This window comes from Babesia bovis, chromosome 3 (assembly GCF_000165395.2).
Source record: "Babesia bovis T2Bo chromosome 3, whole genome shotgun sequence".
Lineage (NCBI taxonomy): Eukaryota > Apicomplexa > Aconoidasida > Piroplasmida > Babesiidae > Babesia > Babesia bovis.
Window position 1 is genome coordinate 1,857,324 of NC_010575.1, and position 24,838 is coordinate 1,882,161.

Here is a 24,838-nt window from a genome sequence, read left to right on the forward strand (position 1 = left end):
GCCCAGATATTGCTTCATTTTTATAAATATGTCATATTTAACAAGCTGTACAGCATAATAATATTGTTTTATCTATATTTATTGCCAAAATATATACAATAGCTCCAGGCACACTGTGGATTGACGAAGTAATATTAGCTTAATGGCTGGTTTATAAAGCTTGTGTGTATCTCTCATTCTAATAGGATACTATTTTAAATGTTAAATGTGGAACACGATGGATGGACAAGGACCGGAGGCTTGGTATGCATCCTTGCCCAAAGTCACCAAAACTATAATAACATCAATGTTCATTCTGACGTTGTTTACTACATTTAAGATCATATCTTTACAAAGTATTGTACTTGATTGGCAAATTATTCGTAAAACATATGGTGTACACCGAATATTATTGGCATGTCTATATGCAGGTCAGTTCTCATTTAGGTGGGTTATTCAAGCGTATATGTTCTCACAATTCTCTACTACACTAGAGAGGAACCCAGTATTCAGTAGTTCAGTCGGCTCGTATCTATATTTCATTTTGATAGAGGTAGTGTTGATCTGTCTGATCAGCCTAATCTTCTACTGGCCTTCAGGATTCCCATTTCTTAATGATGCGCTGATGTTTTCAATATTATACTACTGGTCAAAACGCGACATGTGGAACTCGGTGTCGATATATGTATTCACGGTTAAAGCATATCAGTTGCCTTATGCTATGCTTTTTCTCAACTTCATCATGGGCGCTCCCATGATAATTAACATTATCGGTATGATTGCCGGCCACATATATTACCTTATAAGGGAAGTTTTGCCAACTATGGGATACAAAAATTACGTATCGAAAACCCCTCACTGGATAGACTACATCGCCGGAAGACTTGATGCGATGTATGAGTATGCTGGCCTAAATATGGGACAGAGACCATTCTCAGGACCTTATAATCTATATCGGCAAAGACCAATACGTATTCCATTTACTGGTAGAGGTGTGCGTTTGGGTACACTGTGATATGTTTTAACTTATAAAACCAGCGTACATAACTTTCTAGGCCGGCGTCAACGCTCTTATCGGATGTCGAAAATTTATTTAGGTGTAATATCAATGTCAATGAATACACAAGTACACACAAATAGCTGGGTTTCCAAATAATTTCTATGTATCTGAATTCCAAGGTTATGCTATTGCGGAACAGCCGGGTATTAACATTGGCCACAACTGTTGAATACTGGCGAAGATACTTCCAGTGTTTGAAATATGTATAAAAGATTGTGTAACGACCACATATATTGAATCTATGTCACGCCGTTAAAGCGCCTTTTGATCTGATTTATCGGAATTCTTTTCCCGACGTCTTGACGGATTAAATGCTATATGACCAAGACCAAGAACGATCTCTACTGTTATAAGGCATATGATAATCTTCTCTAACCGTGATGCGTGCTGATGACGAGCGTACTCAGAATGCGAGTCCAATGATTCAAGCTCCCATGATATACGGTGGTTTAGCTTTTCAAGCCGGGATGATACTGCAAATAAGCCCTGGATATCAGCAAATAATGAGCGAAGTTGTTCGGAATCCCATAGGCTGTTTGGTATGTCAAGAAGATCTTGCTCTAGGTTGAGCCTATAGCGCATACCGTGAGCGTACGCCTGAAACTCAAACAAACGCTTTGTTAATCGGTCCAAATTGCGACCTGATAGATCACATCGCAGCTGCTCTAATATGCCGTTGTTAACCATAATCTTTTGGCGAATTTCATATTCAACACTATTTAGCTTAACAGCTGTCATCAATGCCATAGATACCGCAACCTTTGTAACATGGAAGAAGGCTTTTTGAAAATACCTGTGTATCAACAGACGAATCTAGGTGTTTTTGTGGGATTGACCTGGGTAGAATACTGGTGCCGTCACATGACACATTTATATGCTCACTAAAATCGGTAACAATCTCAGGACGCATATTTAATGGTCTAAACAGATTATATACACGATTGTAAACCTACTCCTGGATAAAACGTTCTAGCATTTCACGGTATCGCCCAAATGCTGCTGTTGCCGAGTGCCATAGAACTATTGATCCATTCTAACAAAAGCTTGAAAAACAAAGGTTAATTCTTATATACATACCTTGCTGACCAATACTAAACCAGATCTGTGTTCAAGAGTTTCGCATGAATGTATTAGTGCGACATCTTCTGTTACATAATGTTAGTGAATGAATGGTTTTGGGGTATATATGTATATATAATGTGCTAATTGATGTATAACATGGCTGATGTATTGGTTGAATTAATAAAATTTTAAAGAGCATAAACAACAAATCACAATAGATCACCGATACTACTTTGTACAAAGTGATAATAAATCTGCTCATCTAATGAAACAGAAACCCACCTCGCATCTCAATAACAGCATCTATAGCAGTTAGTGCTTTCACTAAAGAATCAATATTTATACTATTCGCGATAATATGGGCTTCTACTTGACGAGATACTTCACCCTCCTGGTAGATTCCGTAAAGAAATATAAGTAACTCACCGAAGAACTTCGTGTTGACATGAAGAAACCAGCACGTTGGAACCAACTAGTGAAACCATTCCTATTGTTACCGCCATCCGTGCAACTGTAATCGTGGCCTACAGGAATCTACAACCATTCAAAAATACTTACACATTGTATGGTAACGGCGAACACGAATACCACTTACACATCTTCTTATGGGATTTATTGAATCCCAAAGTACCGATGTGTAAAGCAATGAAGGCCGATATTTAAAAACAGTCGACATCAGGAATAATGTCAACGGTGCAACTACGTTAATGCAATAACTTTTTTGCAAACTCCGAACTAGAAACCATTCATGGTTACATATAATAATAACTACATTTAATGTGTATACATTTGAGTGGCTCTTGTGAAAATGTGTAGTATGATGATCGTACTAAAGGTGGCATTCTCAGCACCTGTAGCAGCATCAGGGAGCACCAGAGCTAAAATAGGACTAATCGACAATACGACGTTGTTCCATTTTTTGGAATAATAAAACAGCGAAAAAATGATTAGTAGCCATCCCATTGAGCCTCTACAGTGAATTGATGCTGCATAAGTATATGCACTTGCTTATGGCATGAAGCACTGTTGTACTAATAGGCTTTAAATATGCCGTTATAATTACTTAAGGCGATAAATCACATTATATTTGTGGCGTTCTATGATTTTATATCGGTGAAAACTTGGTCGTTTATTGATCACATATGCAATTGCCAAAATGAGAATGATGATTTATCTCAAAATTATTGCGCCGTACAATAGGAAATAGATGTTAAAGTTACTTGCATTGTGTACAGTTATGTATATTGTTCATATATAATACAAAAGGAAAAAGTTAACGAATTATGTTTTAGGATATAAGTGTAATCTTCAATATCTCAACATAACGTACTACATTGCATAGACGTATTAATCAGACAATCGATTTAATATATCTTGGATTTTTTATAAGAGTTTCTAAATAGCTCCTAAACAACAACCAATATCATACCATAATAACCTAAAGAAAATAACACTTCGTAGTAACATTCTCAATATCTAGCGATGCCATTCTGTGTATTACATTACAACCTCCTTAATACAGGCAGTTAACAGCTGAAACAATTTGCATCACAATAGAATACAAACACGTTAAGTAATGATCTTACCAGCGTAAATAACAATACCAGTGAAGCGTGTTTGCTACAGTCACGGCAGAAAATGTGCATGGCTTCACCTAGAATAACGCTACAATTCTAACAACAGCATCTAAACTTTGACTACATATACCTCGGAAACCGCTTAATAACTGAAGTCTAGATACGACGACAACTATTACATACCATACCTAAATACACTCTTAAAGAAAACGGGCACCCCTATACCACATCTATAATAACCTAAAATATCCATCTAATATCGGAGTGCATCATCTACAAAAGCATAAACGTAGATCTATAGGGTATTAGCGTCCGATATCCAAAGACAATTTGTATTATTGCCATCCGTACTATACATAATCGTATCGTAGTTGCTCTTGTCAAGAAGTAACAAGATAGTGCTATAAATATAGCAAGTCGACGAGTATTTCAGTATGGCTTCGATCGATACATGCGAGCTATATTGTTTTGACTATTAGGCTGCTGACCAAAGGTATTTGGGCGTTGAGTGACATAGCGAGAAGGGTCTGTGGTCCCAGAACCTGATCCTGACTGCTGCGCATAGTAAGCATACTGGGATTGCAAAGCATACTGCTGATACAGCAACTGCTGCTGGTAATACTGAGCGTCATAAGGCACAACCGGCGAAGGCATAGAAGTAGGTGCCACTTTGGGCGCATTGCCGTATGGAGATTGTAAAGCCATAGTACGGTCTGTACCATAATCGGCATTGTAACCGTGCCTCATCATATTTTTGTATTGATTTTCAAGCCTTGCTGCCGCCTGTTTACTACGTGATTCAGCAGCACGGACGTCCACTTTTGAACCGTAAACAAAGTGACTGGGGGACTCAAGGACCTTCTCAACAGCACCGTCAACGGCAAAAATAACAAAACCGAAACCACGTGAGCTGCCATCGTATTGACGCATGATGGTGACCTTCTCAACAGCACCAAAACGTTCAAAGAATGTTTTTAACATCTGCTCACTTAAAGACTTTGGAAGACCTCCGACAAATATCTTTCGCTTCATGTTTGAAGCGGCGTCATTCTGCATACGCCGAACATCCACATGCTTGCCGTTGACATTGTGCTCATCAGAAAATAGATTCTCTGTGTTTTCCTGAACATATAGCGTGACGAAACCAAAGCCCCTACTCCTACCGGAGTTGTAGTCACGCATAACCTGAGCTGTTATCACCCTGCCATACTTCATAAAGTGTTCGGTTAACATGCCTACGAAAAAGTTAGTTTGACAAATTAATTTCAACATGAATAAAATGCAAGATTAATAACATCGAGAATCCATCGTTTCAATGTATATATATATATATAACATGTAGTATCTTTGAGATCAGGTTTGCAATACCATTGTAAAGGGCATAGCAGAACTCAAGATGAAACAGCGTAACTATCATGAAGAGTAAGAATAATAGCCATATAGTGCATATTCTCCTACATATATAAACTAAATTAATATAGCAAATCTTGAACTACTTAATGAACATATAAAGATTACAGACAAACGGCAAGAGACATGCCATGTTATTACAGGTAACACAACACGAATATTGAACATACCCTCATCCACAGTTGGATGCAAGCCTCCAACGAAAAACTTAAGTCTCTCTTGAGGACTTGTGCCCTCAGGACCTAATGGCAGTGAATATACAAGAACAATGCTTATACCTTTATATGTAGAATGCTCCGCTGTGTCACCTCCGTTATCAGCCTCTCCAGAGCTCTGCTCCACATTTGGCGATTCTACATCATGCGAATTTTCAGAAGCTGATATAGGAGCCGATACGTTTTCCGTTACTGCCTCCTCCCCCGCCTCTGCTGTAACTGGCTCAACAGCCTCCGCCACCGGTTCGGTAATGTATTCACCCTCGGTAGACATGTTAAAACGGTGAGATAAATTCCTTCAAAACCATGCAGCGTTCCTTCTCGGAAACACTGCAACTGAACATTAGCCGCCGAGCAGGGTAACCCACACCCTACAGAGAGCGCGCTATGCCGATACATAGTTGAATTATCGATAAATTTAAATCAACCTAATGTTTTAAATGAAATTATGGAGTCTGAAATTATCCTGCAGAGAGGCAAGTGGCACGCTGCCGACGCGAAGTGTCGCGAGGGCATCTCAAGCCTCTGGAGCACCCTCAACTGAAGGCTCCTTCTCTATGCTGACGTACTGCGCTTTATAGAGCAGCAAAACTGCGATGTGAAAGTCACCTCTGCCACCGCAGAGATCGAAATTACCCCAACGGTATTCAGTGACTTTGTCGTCGTCGAACATCAACCACTGATCATTCTTGTCATTGCTGCCCTCTGTGTCTGTAAAAAATGATACAACAGACGTAATGCCACTTACCCTCCCGCGGATCCTTAGCCCAGCAAACATAATGCCCTCCATCAGCACTTCTGCCCTGGTGAGTTACAATAGCTTCAAGCTGGTATTTACCAGTGGCATATTTTCCCGGGTACAACTCGTAACCCTGAAAAGATTCGTGCTCACCAGATGGCTCTAGGTTAAAGTCCTTACGCATTGCCATAGCATTGCCAGCGAGAACTAACGGTTTAATCTCCTCAGAACATATGGATGTTATGTCAAGCTCGCGCTCAAAGTTGACGCGACGGCACACCTTTGCTTTCACTGCATTGGTCTTTGATACGTCACTCTCTTGCTTCCACTCAAAACGAACCAAGTGTACAATAAGGTACTTGGGAAGCTCAGAAATCCTCGAAACTTTCTCATGAATCACGTCGCAGCCCGCCTCAGAACTGAATTTCGTCAATTCTTCATTCAGCGACAATGCTATACCATCCATAAGTGTAGATACAGAAGTCAGCTGAGTGCCCATATAACAATTCAACTTTATGCTGCGCTCCTTTAATGTGTCACCAACGGGAGGTGCTGCCACACCGTCAGGGGTGTCTTTCCTACGAATAACAGTTGATAGAGTATAACCAAAGTAATCATCGGTTAATTTAGAATCGCTCAAACCATTGATGCAACTTAGAATGCAACTTAAGCATTCCTCAGCGTCTTGCTGCATATAAAGCCCCGTCTTCTCGTCAGTGCGGCTAAAGAGAGGATTCACCTTACGAAGCAGCTGTACCTGTGCTAAAGGAACATATTTAGAAATTGATTTTGGTAACTGATGACGCATCTCAGCCAATGAAAGAGCAAGTTTATATTGATCTTGGTCAGAGTCAGTAGCGTCTTTAGCACGTAGCAGATCTACGGATTCCCATAATTCAGATACAGGAAGCAAAAACTGAAAAACAGAGTTAAAATAGCAAGTATTACCCAAGTTCATTATACCCTGCATAATATGTATCATCAAACAATAACTTACACAAGGTAGTCTTCGTGTCTTATTAGCCGAGAGGAACTCAGATTTCTCCTGAGGTGTCATAAACTCGTAAAAGCGTACGGGAGCTTCATTTTCTACAACCTTTTCAGGATTGCCGATCATCATAATCTTAGAACCATTGCAAATACCAGTGTTACGGAGATCAATGCTATCGGACAGAAGCCCTTTAAACATAAGCTTCTGACGTTCAGGCGGTACACCCGTAAGAGAAAAGAGCTGTACACGAAACAACTCCAATGACTCACTAAGATTTAGCTCAAGATCGTTAAACTGCTTGCCCATCCATTTTACCGTCACTCGGACTATATCGTCACCCTCACCCATCCTGCTACAGCAATGTCGCGCCTGTATACCTCAATACACTCAACATAAATAACTAAATAATCACGGAGAAACCAATTATGTCTCGAAGGGGGTGTAATGGATGTTGATGTGTGTCGTACTCCCAGCTACGTACACTGAATACACATACGTGAAAATGTTAAAAACATAGTGTTGAATGGTTCTGAAATCACAACAAGAACTCGACTGATTTTTGTAACTTTAATATTAAAGCTCAAAAATGTATTTACCTCATGAGGTATGTGTATATTATGGAAGATATTATCATATAGATCCATAAAATCAAGGACAAACGTCGGCTTAAACGCCTAGGAATCAAAGAAGATGTTGAACTCACATCAATAGACGCGGAAGGCTTACAAGATGGAGCCTACTTTGCTAGTGAAGACGCAGTTGATCAAAAGGATTATCAATATGGAATTGACACAGAGGTAAGTTATGAGAAGAATATATCGAGATTCGTGTCGTCCTTGTTGGATTGGCCATTATATTTGGTTATACTGTAAATACTGTAAAAACTTGGTGCATATTGGCATCCATATTTGTTCCATTCTTAGCCCTGTATACAACAATGGTGTTGAATGTACTATACAAATTATTTGTCTTTAGAAACACTACAGCTGTTTGTATATGTTCCACTTGGTATTTATTAGTTCATATCATGTACACGGAAAATTAAGATCAACTACAGAATAATGACGAAAATATACCGGACCATATACCGATTGAACCATTTAATATGCGCCGAGAAATGGCAGAAGGCGCATTTGACGATGATGGTACCTATGTTGAACGTGATAGGAAGATGACATCAACCAACAGATCGCTGAATCGTGATGAAGGCGAAGACCCATGGATAACCTCTTTGGAAGAACAAAGTCAACTCACGAGTAAGGTAGGACAAAACGTTTTCTGAATATATTGAGCAGGGAATGTATAGTGATTTCTATCAAAAAAGGCCCCTTAGAGTCGCTGAAGGCCGACCTGATTTAATCAAGATATTGGAATCTACACCAATGATTGATGTGATCAAAAGACTGATAAATTTGCTTGAACCGGGTGAAACGCCCATTGATGCACTGAAAATAAAGACGTATAATCAAAAGAAACACATATTGCCAGGATTTAGGAAAGGAAGGTCTGCAAGAGTGTCGGGGGCGGAAGACGTTACGGATACGTCGGATCCACATGTTACTCAAAGAGGTGAAATGAAGCCCAATGGTGAACCAAAAGACAATTCATCGGAAATCAATGATCAAATTACATTGCAACTCAATAAAATGGATGTATCAGACCTTTCGCACGTACTAACGGTTATGTGGCAAAATGTTTACTATATGAAAAAAGAGGAGATTCAAACCGCACTATACAACGTATGGAACAAAAGTGGCAGGAAGAATAGTATGTACGAGTTCAGATGGATAAAAAACAAAAGTGAGGTCTACGGCCCCAACTCTGAGCAAGAGTTGTGGAGCTGGATAGCCTACGACTACATCTCTGACGATAACCCTGTAGAATTGAGACTAGTAAATTCAGATAGTAATACCACAAGTAATGAATGGGTTTACTTTAAGAAATCGCCTTTCTATAGAATTATGGATGTTAAGGAATCAGTGTTGAAACCATCACAAGATGATAGTGACAGCGATGATGATGATGATGCCTACGATAATACTTTTTCTAAGCGACAAAGAAAAGATGAACTTATAGGTATAAAACATGAAAATTCCCAGGGGGATGACAATGCATCCCAAGGGTCTGATGATGAACCCGATGTTGAATGATGCTTATTTTTCATATATATGCATTCATTAGATGTATAATAGCCTATGTAACATGTCTAGTGACGATTCTAGCTATATGTTGTAATTATACTGTTGTTCCCACAAACCGCTATTCATATAGTGGTAGAATATTCTAATCTGAATATCTGTTTAAAAGACGATGTAAACTTATGTTATACAATCGCTATGATACTACTATTGCATGTGCCACATGGATAACATCCGACAATCAAGCATTAGTAAATTGTTGATTATATTTAAAGTCATTGGGTTAGTATTTCACAACCAGTATCAGTAACCAGAACTGTATGTTCAAACTGAGCACAACGACCGCCATCACATGTTGCAATAGTCCAGCCATCACGCCAGGTGTATATTTCAGGGTTTCCTTCGCATATTATGGGCTCAATGGTGAATATTTGTCCAGATTCCATTTGCCCCCTAGTTGTGCTAGGATGACAAAATTGAACCATTGGAGGCATATGCATCATATCGCCAATAAAGTGGCCTCCGAACTCTTTTATAACACCCAAACTATTTTTGGATGCGTGTTCAGTGACTATTTCAGCTAGTTTTGAAAACTCAACCCCCGGTGCTACCGAGGCGATAGCTTTATCGACACATTCCTATGAATCATAACAGATAATTCAAGAAACATACTTTAGCAATACGAACAAGCAAACTTCCTGATGCATCAGTGGCCGAATCGTCGCCAACGATTATTGTGCCTGCACAGTCACCATATACTCCGCCGTGGAACACTGTGCAATCGTAAGATACGATGTCACCACGTTGAAACGGTCGCGTATTAGGAATACCGTGACAAGCCACTTCGTTTATGGAAATGCATATAGCTTTAGGAAACCCATGAAATCCCACACCAGCTGGGTAAGAGCCCTGCGATACTATGTACTCGTGTCCTTCCCGATCAATGTCTTCGGCAGTGACGCCTTCTTTAGTAATGTTGATACAGTGCTTAAGGCATCCTGCAGCTATTTTAGCCGCAGCACGCATCAACGCAATTTGCGATTGAGACTTCACCTCGGCAAATGTGCATGCCTTGTTGTAATATGCACGCAACTCAGATGGGTCTCGAATGGAAGCGTATGGTGGCAGTGCTATGTGCGATGGAATATGATGCGATGGTAAAACTTGGAACTCTCCTATGGAAGATAAATATTGAGCATATATGGATCGGTTGATAAGTCAAGTAGTTATGTGATAGCAACTCTACTAAAATGTGACACTTCTTCGACCGTTATCAGAAACATATATATTCAACCACATTACAACAGATATATTAATCCCACAATGGTTATGCGAATATGGGTATTCAACGATGGCACAATATATCATAAATCGTAATTTACGAGCGCATAAATATATCTATGCTATACTATGTGAGTAATATGATTCTGGTATACAGTACTTATAATCTGTATACATATAGACGTATATTATATGAATATTTAGATACTTCCTACAACCTTCATAGAACTGCAATGCTTACCGTAGCGTAAAAGTTGCCTTTCACCTAGTTTTTTGCTTCGAGATAGGTATTTCCCAAGTGGAGTCTTCTCAAGTATCAGTTTAGGCGATAGTACAGAACATCTGTATAAGGACTTATAAAACACCATTATGACAAGTTATGAAAGATCCCTAGCTCGTATGATAATCATATGGGTGTAGAATGATCCATTATATTGTTTCCGATGTGATTCCACAGGGCTTTAAATAACATGTAATCCCCCATGGACGAGGCAATGGGTTGTTGCCGATCTACTTGGTATTCAGTTTTTACGTAATCTATATATGATATACTTATAAAACATGGCAAAAAGGCCACATTTGCGTCTTACTCCGGCGCAATTGGATATGCTCGAGTAAGTGTGTAGGCCCTTTACACATTTCATCTGGGCTGGAACGGAATCGTTGATACATAGCGCTACAGCAACCACTTCAAACTTGTGGATGGCAATGGAGATGGGCATATAAACAAGGATGAGGTGTGTTAAGCTGATGTACAATTTACCGTGTACAGTTCAAGCTTCTATATAGGTCACTTGGACAGACTGTGACAGAAGCAAAGCTTAATACCATAGTGGAAGGTAGTTTTGTTTGCATTGTTATATATAGATTCAGAGGCTTTTACGGATGCTCCTACGGAAGGTATGTTGCAGCTATATTCACTAATAGCTCTTAAGGTATTGACTTTGAATGCTTCATCAATACCTTTTTGGAAGCCTTTGCCTTGCCGCCAAATGAACGTGCAGTCAGAGAAGCTCTGATGTTATTTGATCGCGATAATTCAGGTACGTATAATCTGAAAATTGTAAATCATTGCAGGCTACATCGAGACCCAGGAGTTGATACAGCTGCTAACCACTAGGGGAGAGAAGCTCTCAAGGGGGGAGGTAGACCATCTCTTTGAGTTGCTTAATATACCTCAAAATACAAAACGAATCGACTATACTACCTTCACGGAGGAAATATATCGCATGTTCCCAATATTATAGAGAGAACGTTTTTGCACGTGGCAACGAAACAAAGGCTTAGGCCTTAACATCAGACTCGGTGTATTTAGACTTGTTGTTGGCCTGGCTCTTGCGTTCCAAAATGCGGTGGCGGTCCTTGTCCATACGGAGCTTAGTTATGATAACGTTGCTTGGGTGAATGCCCACTTGTACACTCTCACCAGTGGTTTTGTCAGTGGTAATACGCTCAATGTAAATCTTCCACTTCTTGCGGTACACTTGGGTCACCTTGCCCTCACGGTCGTGGAAGTGACCACGAACGACCATTACAGAGTCATCTTTGCGAATGGGCATGGAGCGTACTTTGTACTTCTGGCGCAACTCCTTGGAAAGAGGAGCGCTCATAATCAAACGCCTCTTACCGGAAGGAGCGTTGAAGTGAGCCTTGCGCGACTTCCTGCGACTAGACGATACGGCTGCACTACATTAGAACGGAATCATAAAATCATGATTATGAATCAAGCCGAACGTCAAAATACATTAACAGTAACAACATGTTTATAATCGTACAATATCAATCATACAACAGAACTAAAAAGAAGAAAGCTATATACTCTATAAAACCAATAAACCGGGGTGTAGGACATGTGGATCCTGTCGTTAGGGATCGCAAACATTGCCTCAAGCTGATATTCATACACATCAAAGCAAAAATGTCAATCGAATAAACATATGACATATCAACCAGCAACATAAGGGATGCAGAATGACCTACTCTTGCTGAACTTCATCTCGACGATAGTGGAATAATCCGAAACCTGGGTAAATAATGAAAAAACAACCATAAATAACGGTGAATATGTAACGATAAAACGAAATATTGCAACACTAATACGGTAGCATGAGTTTAAAGTGAGTTAAAGCGACGTGATCTTGTCAAGCGAACCACGTAAGTGGGTAAATTATGAAATACCGCAACACCTACCTTACAATCCGATGTTAATGGATCGCACCGCGTATTATACGGACACGATTGATATATTAATGTGCAATTATTATGTTTAAAGCCTTGTTTCAATCGTCGTTTGGAGGTATGGGGTGGTCCAACACGTGTAGCAATATTTTCGAAAACAGAACGACTATCAGACAAATTATTAGAGATTGATATTTTGATGTATCATTATTTTTATATACAAGCAATACGTCTGCCAGAGTATACCTGATACTGATCATAACGTAGCATCATATAAGTAGACGAAATCTGACAATGCTAGGCACACATTGTTCGTAATAAACGTTAATGAAATTCATTGATATTGGAAGAAGTAAATATAAATTGGGGTCTTTAATGGTAACTTAGTTGGCTACTAATAATGATGAACAGGCAGAGTTATTGCATACAGTAGATATGCCGTACACATGAATTTTCTGGTTCTCACAAATAATATAACACATATTTACAACATTAGATGATACAAATAGAAACAATTTCATTTTTTAAATGAAGAATCTGATAGAATATTCATACTTAACACATAGTATATACATACATTGCAAAACTAAAACACGTGCCCAAACACCCTTACAATTAAGCATAAAATGATATCTTCCTGAATAATATACCACAGTTTTGTGTCTAATTACGTAAAAGATGGTGACAAGAGTGGGGTTCGAACCCACGCCATTACTGACAACGGCCTTAACGTTGCGCCTTAGACCACTCGGCCATCTTGTCCTTAATTACAGGCTAAATATTTCCATCATATTGATATTGTAGAAACTTCATATTAAACATGTTATTTAATGATAATTATTTAGATGAACTGTTTTCGCAAAAAATTTAATATAACTTAATATGAACATGATAAATGTTGTAAAACTTTGTCAAAATGGTGACAAGAGTGGGGTTCGAACCCACGCCATTACTGACAGCGGCCTAAACGCTGCGCCTTAGACCACTCGGCCATCTTGCCTACGCCAACACCTCGTTTTCTTTAACCATATAACATATTTTTTTACAAATGTGTATATTAATATAACATTTTTTGCTGTCTAATTATTTTTTAAACAAGATACTACCATGGCTACATTACAATTTATATTAACTATTTTATATAACACATAACAATAATAGAATCCAGATATACAATGGCAACTCAAGGCAACAACCGAGCTATATATTACGGTTGCCTTTATGACACGTATTCTCGCGAATGGATGGCTGCGAGTACTATCACGTATTTCAGCGATGATAGAAAAGATCAAATTCTTCCATATACGTGTGCAATACGCATGGCAAAAAAATGTACGTTTTACATATGAATGATCGAATATTGATGTGTTGATTGTTGAAGACGTCTCCTTCTATACATATTAACAACATATTTGTATTTAATTTCAATAATGTTAAACAACGATGCACCGGGATGTATAATTTATTCTCTTTATCATTTTCATATTAAATATGCATTCTATATTGCGTTATAATAGATTTATTCATATGGTTCCTTTAGTCGTCGTTTATTGATTACATGTTATAATACATATGTAGTATCTGTAAAGCTGATAAATTTATCGCAACGCTACTTGATGTCTACGAGCTAGAGTATCATTTTAGTCAGTGAAAATGCATTCATAGCATTTAGATATTGGATATGCATTATGTATGCTGTTTATATTCACTGCGTATTATTTTCTAAAATCCTCTTTAATCATCATATGCTACATTATTCTATTATTCTTTTTTTTGAATACTAGATTATTGCATCTCTATTGTGAATGATCATGCACCAGTTAATTACTTTGTTAATAATTGTTGTTGCAGCTATAAAAGAATGTTCAATTTGTTACGGAAAAATCAGTACGACGGACGTTATTGTTGCATTTCCAACCAAAGATTGCCGAGGTCCGTATGGCTATATTTCATTATGGTGCCATGTATATTGTGGCATGTATGTGCTTGCCCGTTTGATTGAACTAAACTTGCTATCAAAATCTACTGACGGTGTGACGAAAAATCAACATTCTACCGAAGCCACATTAAAGATTGAAGAAGGTTGCGACACTAAAAAAGATACATCACCAGATATAAAACCACTTCCAGCTGATGTTACTACTTTGGAGGTTAAAATAGAAAATAAAACCGAAGAAGTGGAGGAGAGTGCACCATCTGACGACTTGGAAACTATACTAACAAATCAGACATTTGGTTTTTCAGATTTGTTGCAAAAATATAAGAAAACTGTCATTGAGTTATTGAAAAAGCCAATAGATGCAAACTTTGATGTTACCTACTGCAATTCTGTTGAACCAGAGAAGGAAGTGCCTATATTGGAACCTGTGCATCAGCCATCTCAATTGTTGATACCGTTATTACCATTCCAAAAGGTATGTTTTATATCAATGTTGTTATGATTTAAAGGATGGAGTTGCATGGATGCAACAGCAGGAAATGGGACCTGTCCGAGGTGGTATATTAGCCGATGAGATGGGTATGGGTAAGACCATCCAAACCATTGGTCTTCTTGTTGTCGCTAAAAATGAAGCCTTGGCTAATGATCTAGCTAACCCGACTGCCACTTCTGCACCAGTTACTGATCATAAACTTGCTACTGCAGAAGTAAAGGCAGATACAAGCCATTGCAGCCAAGAATCTACACAATGCAATACCCCTATTGATGGTGATACTTGCCAACAGAGTAGCGTCACCTACAAACCTGAGCTTCCCCCTGAATCTAAACGGAAGAAGGGTAAAAAGAATGATAAAAACGCCGGCGTTTCGATGCTGAATGTTCAGGGTGGAACACTAATTATATCGCCTCTTGCCGCACTTTTACAGTGGTACAATGAGATTAAAACTAAGGTAGAAGATGGATTTATTTCGGTGTTGTTGTACCATGGGCCGTAAGTTATTTTTTAAAGATATATATTTTTCAGACACCGTAAGAACCTGGTTAAAGTTTTGCACGAATACGATGTGGTACTAACAACGTATTCTATTGTCGAATACGAGTTCAGGAGAGTTTTGAATCAAAGCAAAACTCCGTGCCAGGTATGTATGCATAATGGATAATAATATGACATCAGTACTGTGGTCGCATGTATCTGCCTAACACTTTGACTGTACACCAAAAGTACTACTGTGGCCCATTTGCTAAATCCAATTCGCGGAGAGAAATGAATGGGCATAGTACTGACCTTCCTACGATGATACTACACAGGCATGCTAAATTGTTTCCAGAATTACAGAAATTACAAGGTGTTGTCAGTATTTCATCTGTTGAAACGGCAAAAAAGTCTACCTCTAATAAAGGAGAAAAACCGACTCTCGCTAAAAGTGATATCGCACAAGTAAGCGCAAAAAATATAAATGCGTTGGCTGATTACTATAGCTCTGATAATCTTTATGAAGTGAGTTAATCTCTTCGGTTTCATATATTTCAGGAAATCGTGGATGCGTTCTCAACGTATGGATTGCAGGCATCTACGATAGAGCAATTGTTACCTTATATGACTGTTAGTGTACCCGCATTTCTCGATATGGTTGACCAACATCGTCCTACAGCTGTGCCGAGGGACAGGTTACTCCTGCTGAAAAAGTTTGCATCTGCCGATAACCTGGACAGGGAACTCTTTAAGTCTACCACAGTAGTTAGACTGAAGGAACTACTTACTTCGTTTGGTCTCAAATCATATGGTAGTAAGCCTGAATTAATGAATAAGGTTATTTTGTTTGTCAATAAGATGAAGCAATTCGCTAACAACCTAACAGCTCAGTTGCATAAGGTTGAGTCAGATGATAAACCAACGTCGAGCGATGAGCACAGAGACACAGTGTCTAAAGTTGATCGCGTTAGCCGTGGTTCCGACATTGAAAATGACGACGTATCCGAAGACAGTCAATCCAGTTTTGACTATACCGTTGATCTAGATGACACTGATGTGACAACAAGGTCTATACCTTCCACCGGATACCACTCTCGCGATAGTGAGGCTGATACACCAGCAGGTATTAGGCGTTTAATATCCAAAACTAAAATATTGGATGACGATACGGATGTGGTTGTTCAGCGAGATTTCAACAGTAGTGGCGAAACTGAATTAATGACGCCAACTCGCGTTGCAAAGACAAAGGTGAATGCTGGTAATAGCGCATCTACTAGTGCCGGTCTTAACCGTGACGACAATAGTGATACGGATATTTTTGATGATATATCATTGTCTTTCTCCGATACTGACGACGAAGCACCACCTAAAAAGACGGTTATCAAAAAATCTAAAACTGTCAAATACAAACCGGAAAAGAAGGACGATCATCAAAGTAAGGGATCTGCTAAAGTTGAAACGAGGAAGCAAAAGAGGTCAACGGAGAAGTTGTACGTGGGCAGCGCTCTGCACGAAATGGTGTGGAATCGCATAGTTATTGACGAGGCACATCACATAAAGGCAAAGAACAATTCGACGTCTAATGTGGGTTTAAATCGTTGAGTATAGCACATTATTACAGGCTATTTTGGCATTGCGTTCAAATGGCACCAGGTGGTGTCTCACGGGCACGCCTTTACAGAATCGTGTTGGAGATGTCTTCAGTCTGATTAGATTTTTGCGTATGTACCCATATGCTCATACCTTCTGCAGCAGTCAACACTGTGAATGTTCTAGCATTGAGGTTTCCAGTGAGGACTACAAGTACTGTGATAGCTGTGGCCACTCACGTTTCTTGCATTATGTCTATTTTAATAAGTTTGTGCTCAGACCAATTCTTCTATCTGGATATGAAAACCAGGGTATGGTAGCGATGAACATGCTGCATCACGACATCCTTGATCGCATAATGCTTCGTCGTACGAAATTGCAGAAGGCTGAAGATGTGAAGCTACCTCCAATGAACGTTACCATACGTCGTGACAGCCTATCAGAATCCGAACGTGATTTTTACGAGGCCATATACAAGCAATGCAATGTTAAATTTGTAAGTATTATACACTGATTACATATAAATACAGGACACTTACGTCCAAGCCAACACTCTGCTTCACAATTATGCTCATATCTTCGATTTACTTACGCGTCTGCGACAGGCTGTGGACCATCCGTATCTCATTCTTTATGGTCCTTCATCTCTTGCCCATAAAGCTTTTATGGCAACAGACCCTACTGTAAAAGCTGAATTGGAAGCTAAAGTGAGCCAATCTCTTCCGGCAGCTGGATCCGAGCGTGTCTGTGCCTTATGCTTTGAATCATTGGAAGATGTTGGTGAATTCTTAACTGCTAATTGCCAGCACTTGTTTCACAAGCACTGCTTAAATTCCTACATTGAATGTAGACCTGTCGACTCCGGCGATGAATGTGAAAAAGGTATAACTTGCCCTGTGTGTTATGTTCCTCTTACTGTAAAGATGACGTCTACTGCTGATGCTGCTAATAGTGAAAACACTAGCACTGCCAACGTTGGCGTGAGTAAGAACAGTATACTGCAGCATTTCAAGCTTAGCGAGTTTAAATCAAGCACCAAGATAGAGGCATTATTCCAGGAACTAACCACCGTTTTAACAACTACGTCGGACAAGTCTATTGTATTCTCTCAGTACTGTTCGATGCTGGACCTCATTGCATATAGGCTCAAGACTGCCAACATTGAATGTGCTGTTCTTGTTGGTAATACTAAAATAGAATCACGACGCAATATTCTTCTGGAATTTAATAAAAATCCGTCATTGAGGGTTATGCTGATCAGTCTGAATGCTGGCGGTGAGGGTCTCAACTTACAAATAGCCAATCGCATATTTTTAATGGACCCTTGGTGGAACCCTGCTGCTGAGCTTCAGGCTATTCAGCGTGCTCATCGTATCGGCCAGACCAAACCGGTCTATGCAATTCGTTTTATTTGCAAGGACACAATCGAGGAGCGTATCATTGCGTTGCAGGAAAAGAAGATGATACTATTTGACGCCACTATATGTTCATCTGGTGAATCTATGAAAAAGTTGACTTCAGAAGATTTGTCATTTCTGTTTAACCGTTAGAGCCATTTGGATACACGCTATGTGATATACCCGGCGATGATATGTGCCAAAAATGCCAATTGTTCATCTCGCCCACATGAAACATTGTGATTTAATATGGTTCTATACGATACCGTGTTTATTTAACATCTAGGACGCAATGCAATACCTCATACATGTTCACTCTATGACGTAATTATCTTTTGTCCAGATCTACATTTTTCGGCCGGAGGCATCGCCCTTAGCCTGAGCACGGCGCGCCTCCATGGCAGCAATGGCTGCCTTAACACCGGTAAGTCCCTTCGTAGCACTTTCTACCGCTGCTTGACCATCGGATGCGTTATTGCTGGTTGTTTCTTCTTTCGGCTTTGGGATTACGGAAGTAACCTTGGCGGCAGTGTTGACAGCAGCCATATTAGGTGTAGCAGAGGAATTCATTGGTTGATGTGAAGACGATCGATCCGAAACTTGGGATGCGTTACGTCCTGAACTTGTCATTGAAGGAGTTGAAATTCCATGTTCCTTTTTGACCAGGTTTATCATAGTTACAACTTCCTTCTCCAGGTTCTCCAGGTGTTCCAGCATATCAGCACTGTTGAAAGCGGGTTGGTAGCGTATACTTAAATGGTTTACATGGCCCACAATCTCAATAAATGCCTTGCCGGTGGCTGTGGACTCCCAATCTGCAGAGGGTGATGCCACCGACAGCATAGTTCTGGCTTTAGCACTATCACTGACTTGTGAGTTAAATGACGACTGCATCGAAGGTGGTGCAGTCTCATCAAAAGTGGCTGAAATGCTCTTTTGCGGTGCGCCCAAATCGCAACCATGCCATTCTTCGGCGAGTGTTCTGCGGCGCTGCTCTACATTGCCGTAAATTTCACCCATCGCAGCTTGGCTGTTACGACGAAGTACAACGATAGATATTGGGTTGATTTCTTTAGAGGTACAGTTGTATAGCAGACGGCCAAGTTCACACCTGGATTTATCACAGGCGCTATTGGGGAGGAAGCAGAATGACTTAATGGTACCGTTGCACTTGAACTCACCAGCACGATTCAAATCACCCTCAAGGTACTGGAATATACGCACCGTAAGATCACCCTTACCAACTACGGTAAGTAGACCGGTGTCACTGTCCCAATATGGAATCAAAGGTCCCGGTGCAGAGTCAATGTCCTTTGATACCACGGGTTTATCAGTATTCCTCGCATCCCACACGCGAATTTGACGTGTTTGGTTGCCTACATAACCAGTGGTAGCCAAGTAATCTCCACCATAATTTCCACCTAACCATTGTACACTAGTAGCTTTGTTTGAGTCATGAGCTTTGAAGGCGAGTTTTACCTTTCCATCACGAGGGTCAGCAAAGGCTACGTAAGACTCCTTGGTAGATACCAAAACTGTATTACCGTCATAGGACCAGTTGCAGTAGGAGTAATTGCCTTCGATGGGTATAGTGGATACTGCAGAACCGTGCTTTACATCCCACACCTTAACAGTATTGTCCATAGAGCCCGATAGCAATACATAATCGGTTGATGCATTCCACACAACATTGGTAGTCTTTTTGGTATGACCAGCAAGGTTGCAAAGTGCACTACCTTCGTTGTTACCAACACGCCACACGCGTACACTGCAGTCTACAGACAATGTAACACAAAAAGTAAAAACACAAACCATCGGAACCTGTGGCCAATACACTATAGTCAAAGTCATTGAAGACCATATCCTGTAGGGATCCGGCATGGCCTATAGTGCAATGTTAAACTGATGTGGAGAACATACCACGCAAATCTATCTTTTCCGCACCACTGTTGCGTCCCAACTTATCTAATCCAATCAAAGATACAAGCCCACCACCGCCAACTTCCCAGGGAAATGCAACATAAGTGGGACTGGCTGCCATACCACCTGAGAAGGCAGTGGGCTTGGGATTTATCTTGAGATCGCAGTAAACCTGCTTAAAAGGTTCGCCTATAACAATGTTAACAATTATCTTTGGATGATTGCGAATACACTTGATACACTCCACTAATATACCCAGGTGCTCGACAACATGCGTTACCATACAGATGAATCATCACAGTACTAAAGCATCGCATCATAGCTTATTCCACAGCGCAAGTAAAATTCATGACGTACAACTAGTAGACACACAGCGCAATTACAAACACTTCTTCTCTTATAATGCACAAACGAATAAGTTATCATACAATGTAGGCACTAAGAAGTAGAAAACACCCAAATAGAAAAACCATTTAATCGGTATAAATAATGAAACTATTACACATAACACAATTACAGTTAAAGCTATACAGTTACATATACAGCGCAAATGTACATACCGAATAAATTCTTCAGCTTTACCGTCGACATCTTGAATAATACACGAGCGACGATCAATGTTTTATTTGGCAGATTTTTGCCTTAATAAACACAGTTGTTAGCAGTTGGAAAATTATGCTGAATTACAGTAATGTTCAGCGAACGGTAGATACCCTTAGAAACCAAGACGACAGGAACGAGAGGCACTGGGAATCTGGAAGTGCACAGTCAGTTACTAATTACACCTTCCAAAAACGTCTGGATCAGCCCACACGTGTGTCGACTTATAGTAATCAAATGAGATTTGGTAAAGCAACGGATGACAATGGCATGTGAGGTTGTAAGCTAAATAAGCATGCCTATGATAACTTTAACAAATGAGAGCAATGTTGATGCGATATGCGCTCTTAGATAAAAACATTTTACCGCGGGAATCATCAACGTAATGTGAGATATATATCGCCTAAGGTATTATGCCTAAAGTACGCGGAGTAATCATTGGTGGTTTCAATGGATTCTGATATACAAATCGTTTTTGAAAAGTATAAATGTTTTCCACATTGACATACTAGTTCCTGGTTCACTCATAATTGTGTTGCACCCAAGGAAGGTAACTCAATAAGCACACATAACCACGCGAGTCATTGAAGGTGTAAACCAGCATGTGCCCATATACATACATTGAGAAATACAAGTAACACGCTAATTCCTCTAGATACATCATTAAAACAACTTGTAGTGTGTAGAGACTTTAGCTCAAATGCCCTATTCGTAGGAAGTTGCGTCGACATTAACTCAAGCGTGGAGCACGTTAAAAAATAAAAACCGCAGTATGCACATCAAGCGTCGCATTATATTGAATATAGACTAACAGACATCAAAAGGTGTTTAACATAGAGAGATATATACAAATAGAAGTACTGCCACGATGTCGTTTTGGTCACAGTGGGGTTGCATTGACACTCAGCATACCGCAAGGAAGACTGTAACATTGGCGTTAAAACGACGTTTACATAAAATTTCATTTTAAATATAAACTTGTATACATTTATTCACGTATTAAATGTATACAAGTTAAGGTACACCTTACAAAATTGATGTGCTTGGTGTAATTATCGCTGTGTATTTTACAACTGTGTTGCCGCAAAGGTCGGCTAAACTTGTTACTAAAATTGTATAAATAAAGTAGTCTGAATTACCATATTTTGTGAAATTGAATAATGTTTCGATAATGTATATGGTATAGAATCTATGAAGGCAGTAATTTTAGTATGTTGCTGACACGAGCATACAAGTTGTAATAATTTAAAACAATCAGAAGACGAAAGATGGCTCATAAAGGATTATTGTTGTTATCTTTTGAGCTGATGCTCTTCATTTTTACGGCTATCAGCAACGCTGCGGCTGTAAAGGTTGACGCTGCTAACAGCATTATTCTCGATTTGGGATCGGATAAACAAGATCCCCGATTGGATGTCTGCAACAAGTTGAGTGGTATTACGCGATACAGTGTAAAGCATGGCACTAATGCTGTGATTACCGCCGTTCGTTTGCACGACTACAGGGTTGAAATGCCAGCATCACCTCATGTGGAGGAAGTTTTCTGCGCTTCTCCTTTCAACAACACGTTTACTATACACTTTGATGACTTTTCATCGGACGAGTTCACATTTGGCCCTGATGGTATGCAGGTAAATGACCATAAAGAAAGGTATGTATTTAAGGGGCCCTGCAATAAGCCTGCTGCCCAGCCCAAGATTGAAGAAAAGGTCGAAGGTGAAAATGAAACTCACTCCAACATCAAGGTTGAAGAAAGGCGTGGAATGAGATCTGATCCACCACCTATTCCCAAGACTCCTATCACACTGGAGTCCAAAAATGAGGTCAGGCCAGAACGTAAACATGACGTTAAACATGAAATCAAGCCAGAGATAAAACATGAGGTCAGACCAGAAGTTAAACATGAAGTCAAGCCAGAGATAAAACACGAGATCAGGCCAGAGATAAAACACGAGATCAGGCCAGAAGTTAAACATGAAATCAAACATGATGTTAAACATGAAGTTAAAGAGGATATCAAGGCTGAACATGTCAGTGACATTAAGGCAGAAACAAAATCGGAATCTAAGTCATCATTGAAGAATCACGGAAGGAATCCATACCTCGGTAGGAGTGCATCAGCCGAAGCGCACCTCAATGTAAAGCACATGAATGAGCACAAATCATCTAATTTGCGAGAAAGTCGTCCAAGTGCTACTGATGCGAGTTTTGGTGGCACTGATTTTCCAGATATTGAGGACGGTTACGAAAGTGATAGTCCAGACGACCCCGATGACATTAAAAAACCAGCGTATCTCAACAAGGCATCCCCTGTTCATCAAGAAGCTCTCAAATCCCCGATTCGTGCTACACCACGTCATCCTGTTGATGCATCCCCCGCAGCTTGCCAACGCGAGGCTACTCCTCCGCGTTCTCAACAGAAGACTGAAACTCACGTAGATACATATGAAGGTGTCGAAATGTCTGCTGGTTACGCTGATCTTAGAAGTGATGAGTTTATGATTGAAGAAAAGTCTGAAAAGGAACCAGCAAAAGAGGAGGTTGATACAACACCCGTGGTGCCAGAGACACCACTTGTTGTGGAACGCAGTACACGTGAGGAACTCACTTTTACTTTAGGTGAAGAAAATCCGAGTGTTGTTACTACAACTGTAGATGACAGTAAATGTTACAAGGGAACGAACGGTACGATAATCAAGTTCATCGAAATTGAGGGTAAGACTAGAGAGATCATGAAGGCCAACGCTGAGGATACCATTGTCTGTATTAACAACAGCGAACATTCATACAACATAGTTGTTGGTAATCGCGAGGAGGGTGGTAAATGGGTTCATTCCTTCTACAAGAAGAGTGGCGACCATGACATTTTTACTGATGTAACTGTCAAATCCCTGTTCAGAAATATTGACTTCTCGGAGATGTTTGACGACGCCATGATAATGGAGTTTAGTCAGACTGAGCCTCTACACGTACCTAAGTTTATGTTCAACGGTAAAGTAAATGCATCACTTAAACAAGTCGAAGCTAACAGTCAGTCTTTCGTTCTGGAGTCAGTTACCAATGGATATGTTAGGATTGCACAGGATTTGTTATTCGCTGATAATGGTGCTGGATTGCACTCATTCGACGGAATGAATCTTGTCGCGATGTACTCTCGTAGTGAATCGGCACATGACACACTTTGTGTTACATTCCGTCATAGAGATGTTTTGAAGCACAAGAAGTACGCTCAAATTAATGCTAGATCTGGTCCATATCAACTGGTTCCATACAAGAGGGAAATCGATTACGATCTTTCCCAATCTTTGGTTATGTTTGGCCTGTCGCCTTGCTCTGAAGTCACTATTCTGGATGCTGAGAGCTTGGGCACCAGCGCAATTCTGCAAGGTGTTGAAGTTCAAAGATTCGGGGATATAGTATACATTCATCTTCAGAAGATGGATAATGATATTCTTCTTCTCATCGGTACCGTCGAAGTTTTACTGAGATCCGACGGTAATCACAGGATTGTTGTCATGTCTAGTGACGGCGCTGTTACCGCCGACATATCCACCGAAATTGGCGGAGTTAAAAGTCGTACAATTGTCTCCCCGAAGGCCAAGGAGCCTCAGGTACACGAAGTCAATTTCGTTGTTGACCCTGAGCCCAGTGTTTAGGGCGCATCATTGATGCAGCTTGTAGTTGTAGAAACCCAATCATATTCAATTTCGCATACAAATATATTTATATACGCATACTAGTATAACTTGTTTATAGCCATATAGGTCCTTAGCGCGTTTTTGTGCCGTC

At 40.0% G+C, this 24,838-nt stretch overlaps 11 protein-coding genes across 11 annotated transcripts; 5 read left to right on the forward strand and 6 right to left on the reverse strand.

Moving 5' to 3' along the window:
* Positions 1–24: 24 nt before the first annotated feature.
* BBOV_III008600 (Der1-like family protein) lies at positions 25–1,038 on the forward strand. The gene has a single exon (XM_001611938.2). The coding sequence runs from the start codon at positions 206–208 to the stop codon at positions 992–994; it is 789 nt and encodes a 262-aa protein (XP_001611988.1). The 5' UTR covers positions 25–205; the 3' UTR covers positions 995–1,038.
* Positions 1,039–1,290: 252 nt separating this feature from the next.
* BBOV_III008610 (uncharacterized protein) lies at positions 1,291–2,910 on the reverse strand. The gene is made up of 7 exons (XM_001611939.2): positions 2,660–2,910; positions 2,528–2,625; positions 2,384–2,492; positions 2,117–2,184; positions 1,993–2,072; positions 1,833–1,959; positions 1,291–1,798 (listed from the first exon to the last, which is right to left on the reverse strand). Exons 1-7 carry the CDS (start codon positions 2,775–2,777, stop codon positions 1,292–1,294), a joined length of 1,107 nt encoding a protein of 368 aa, XP_001611989.2. The 5' UTR covers positions 2,778–2,910; the 3' UTR covers position 1,291.
* Positions 2,911–3,559: 649 nt separating this feature from the next.
* BBOV_III008620 (RNA recognition motif domain containing protein) lies at positions 3,560–5,630 on the reverse strand. Its single transcript, XM_001611940.1, has 3 exons — positions 5,367–5,630; positions 5,259–5,330; positions 3,560–4,913 (listed from the first exon to the last, which is right to left on the reverse strand). The coding sequence occupies exons 1-3, from the start codon at positions 5,575–5,577 to the stop codon at positions 4,108–4,110; spliced, it is 1,089 nt and encodes a 362-aa protein (XP_001611990.1). The 5' UTR covers positions 5,578–5,630; the 3' UTR covers positions 3,560–4,107.
* Positions 5,631–5,781: 151 nt separating this feature from the next.
* On the reverse strand, positions 5,782–7,463 carry BBOV_III008630 (Ubiquitin carboxyl-terminal hydrolase family protein). Its single transcript, XM_001611941.2, has 3 exons — positions 7,040–7,463; positions 6,052–7,006; positions 5,782–6,014 (listed from the first exon to the last, which is right to left on the reverse strand). Exons 1-3 carry the CDS (start codon positions 7,379–7,381, stop codon positions 5,821–5,823), a joined length of 1,491 nt encoding a protein of 496 aa, XP_001611991.1. The 5' UTR covers positions 7,382–7,463; the 3' UTR covers positions 5,782–5,820.
* Positions 7,464–7,556: 93 nt separating this feature from the next.
* On the forward strand, positions 7,557–9,199 carry BBOV_III008640 (uncharacterized protein). The gene is made up of 4 exons (XM_001611942.2): positions 7,557–7,637; positions 7,672–7,830; positions 8,091–8,294; positions 8,329–9,199. The coding sequence occupies exons 1-4, from the start codon at positions 7,620–7,622 to the stop codon at positions 9,181–9,183; spliced, it is 1,236 nt and encodes a 411-aa protein (XP_001611992.1). The 5' UTR covers positions 7,557–7,619; the 3' UTR covers positions 9,184–9,199.
* A 212-nt stretch (positions 9,200–9,411) lies between these two features.
* BBOV_III008650 (putative methionine aminopeptidase type I) lies at positions 9,412–10,840 on the reverse strand. Its single transcript, XM_001611943.2, has 3 exons — positions 10,694–10,840; positions 9,844–10,346; positions 9,412–9,809 (listed from the first exon to the last, which is right to left on the reverse strand). The coding sequence occupies exons 1-3, from the start codon at positions 10,818–10,820 to the stop codon at positions 9,447–9,449; spliced, it is 993 nt and encodes a 330-aa protein (XP_001611993.1). The 5' UTR covers positions 10,821–10,840; the 3' UTR covers positions 9,412–9,446.
* A 155-nt stretch (positions 10,841–10,995) lies between these two features.
* Positions 10,996–11,715, forward strand: BBOV_III008660 (EF hand family protein). The gene is made up of 6 exons (XM_001611944.2): positions 10,996–11,066; positions 11,135–11,189; positions 11,225–11,291; positions 11,326–11,352; positions 11,388–11,495; positions 11,530–11,715. Exons 1-6 carry the CDS (start codon positions 11,014–11,016, stop codon positions 11,697–11,699), a joined length of 480 nt encoding a protein of 159 aa, XP_001611994.1. The 5' UTR covers positions 10,996–11,013; the 3' UTR covers positions 11,700–11,715.
* Positions 11,716–11,721: 6 nt separating this feature from the next.
* Positions 11,722–12,711, reverse strand: BBOV_III008670 (ribosomal protein L24/L26 family protein). Its single transcript, XM_001611945.2, has 3 exons — positions 12,643–12,711; positions 12,433–12,475; positions 11,722–12,133 (listed from the first exon to the last, which is right to left on the reverse strand). Exons 2-3 carry the CDS (start codon positions 12,446–12,448, stop codon positions 11,736–11,738), a joined length of 414 nt encoding a protein of 137 aa, XP_001611995.1. The 5' UTR covers positions 12,449–12,475; positions 12,643–12,711; the 3' UTR covers positions 11,722–11,735.
* Positions 12,712–13,744: 1,033 nt separating this feature from the next.
* BBOV_III008700 (uncharacterized protein) lies at positions 13,745–18,731 on the forward strand. Its single transcript, XM_001611946.2, has 8 exons — positions 13,745–13,962; positions 14,482–15,044; positions 15,079–15,560; positions 15,594–15,708; positions 15,744–16,067; positions 16,101–17,126; positions 17,164–17,628; positions 17,663–18,731. The coding sequence occupies exons 1-8, from the start codon at positions 13,806–13,808 to the stop codon at positions 18,680–18,682; spliced, it is 4,152 nt and encodes a 1,383-aa protein (XP_001611996.2). The 5' UTR covers positions 13,745–13,805; the 3' UTR covers positions 18,683–18,731.
* A 104-nt stretch (positions 18,732–18,835) lies between these two features.
* On the reverse strand, positions 18,836–21,271 carry BBOV_III008710 (WD domain G-beta repeat containing protein). Its single transcript, XM_001611947.1, has 4 exons — positions 21,010–21,271; positions 20,450–20,638; positions 20,342–20,413; positions 18,836–20,304 (listed from the first exon to the last, which is right to left on the reverse strand). Exons 1-4 carry the CDS (start codon positions 21,038–21,040, stop codon positions 18,875–18,877), a joined length of 1,722 nt encoding a protein of 573 aa, XP_001611997.1. The 5' UTR covers positions 21,041–21,271; the 3' UTR covers positions 18,836–18,874.
* An 848-nt stretch (positions 21,272–22,119) lies between these two features.
* Positions 22,120–24,772, forward strand: BBOV_III008720 (putative integral membrane protein). Its single transcript, XM_001611948.1, has one exon. It carries the CDS (start codon positions 22,318–22,320, stop codon positions 24,703–24,705), a length of 2,388 nt encoding a protein of 795 aa, XP_001611998.1. The 5' UTR covers positions 22,120–22,317; the 3' UTR covers positions 24,706–24,772.
* The last annotated feature ends 66 nt before the right edge of the window (positions 24,773–24,838 follow it).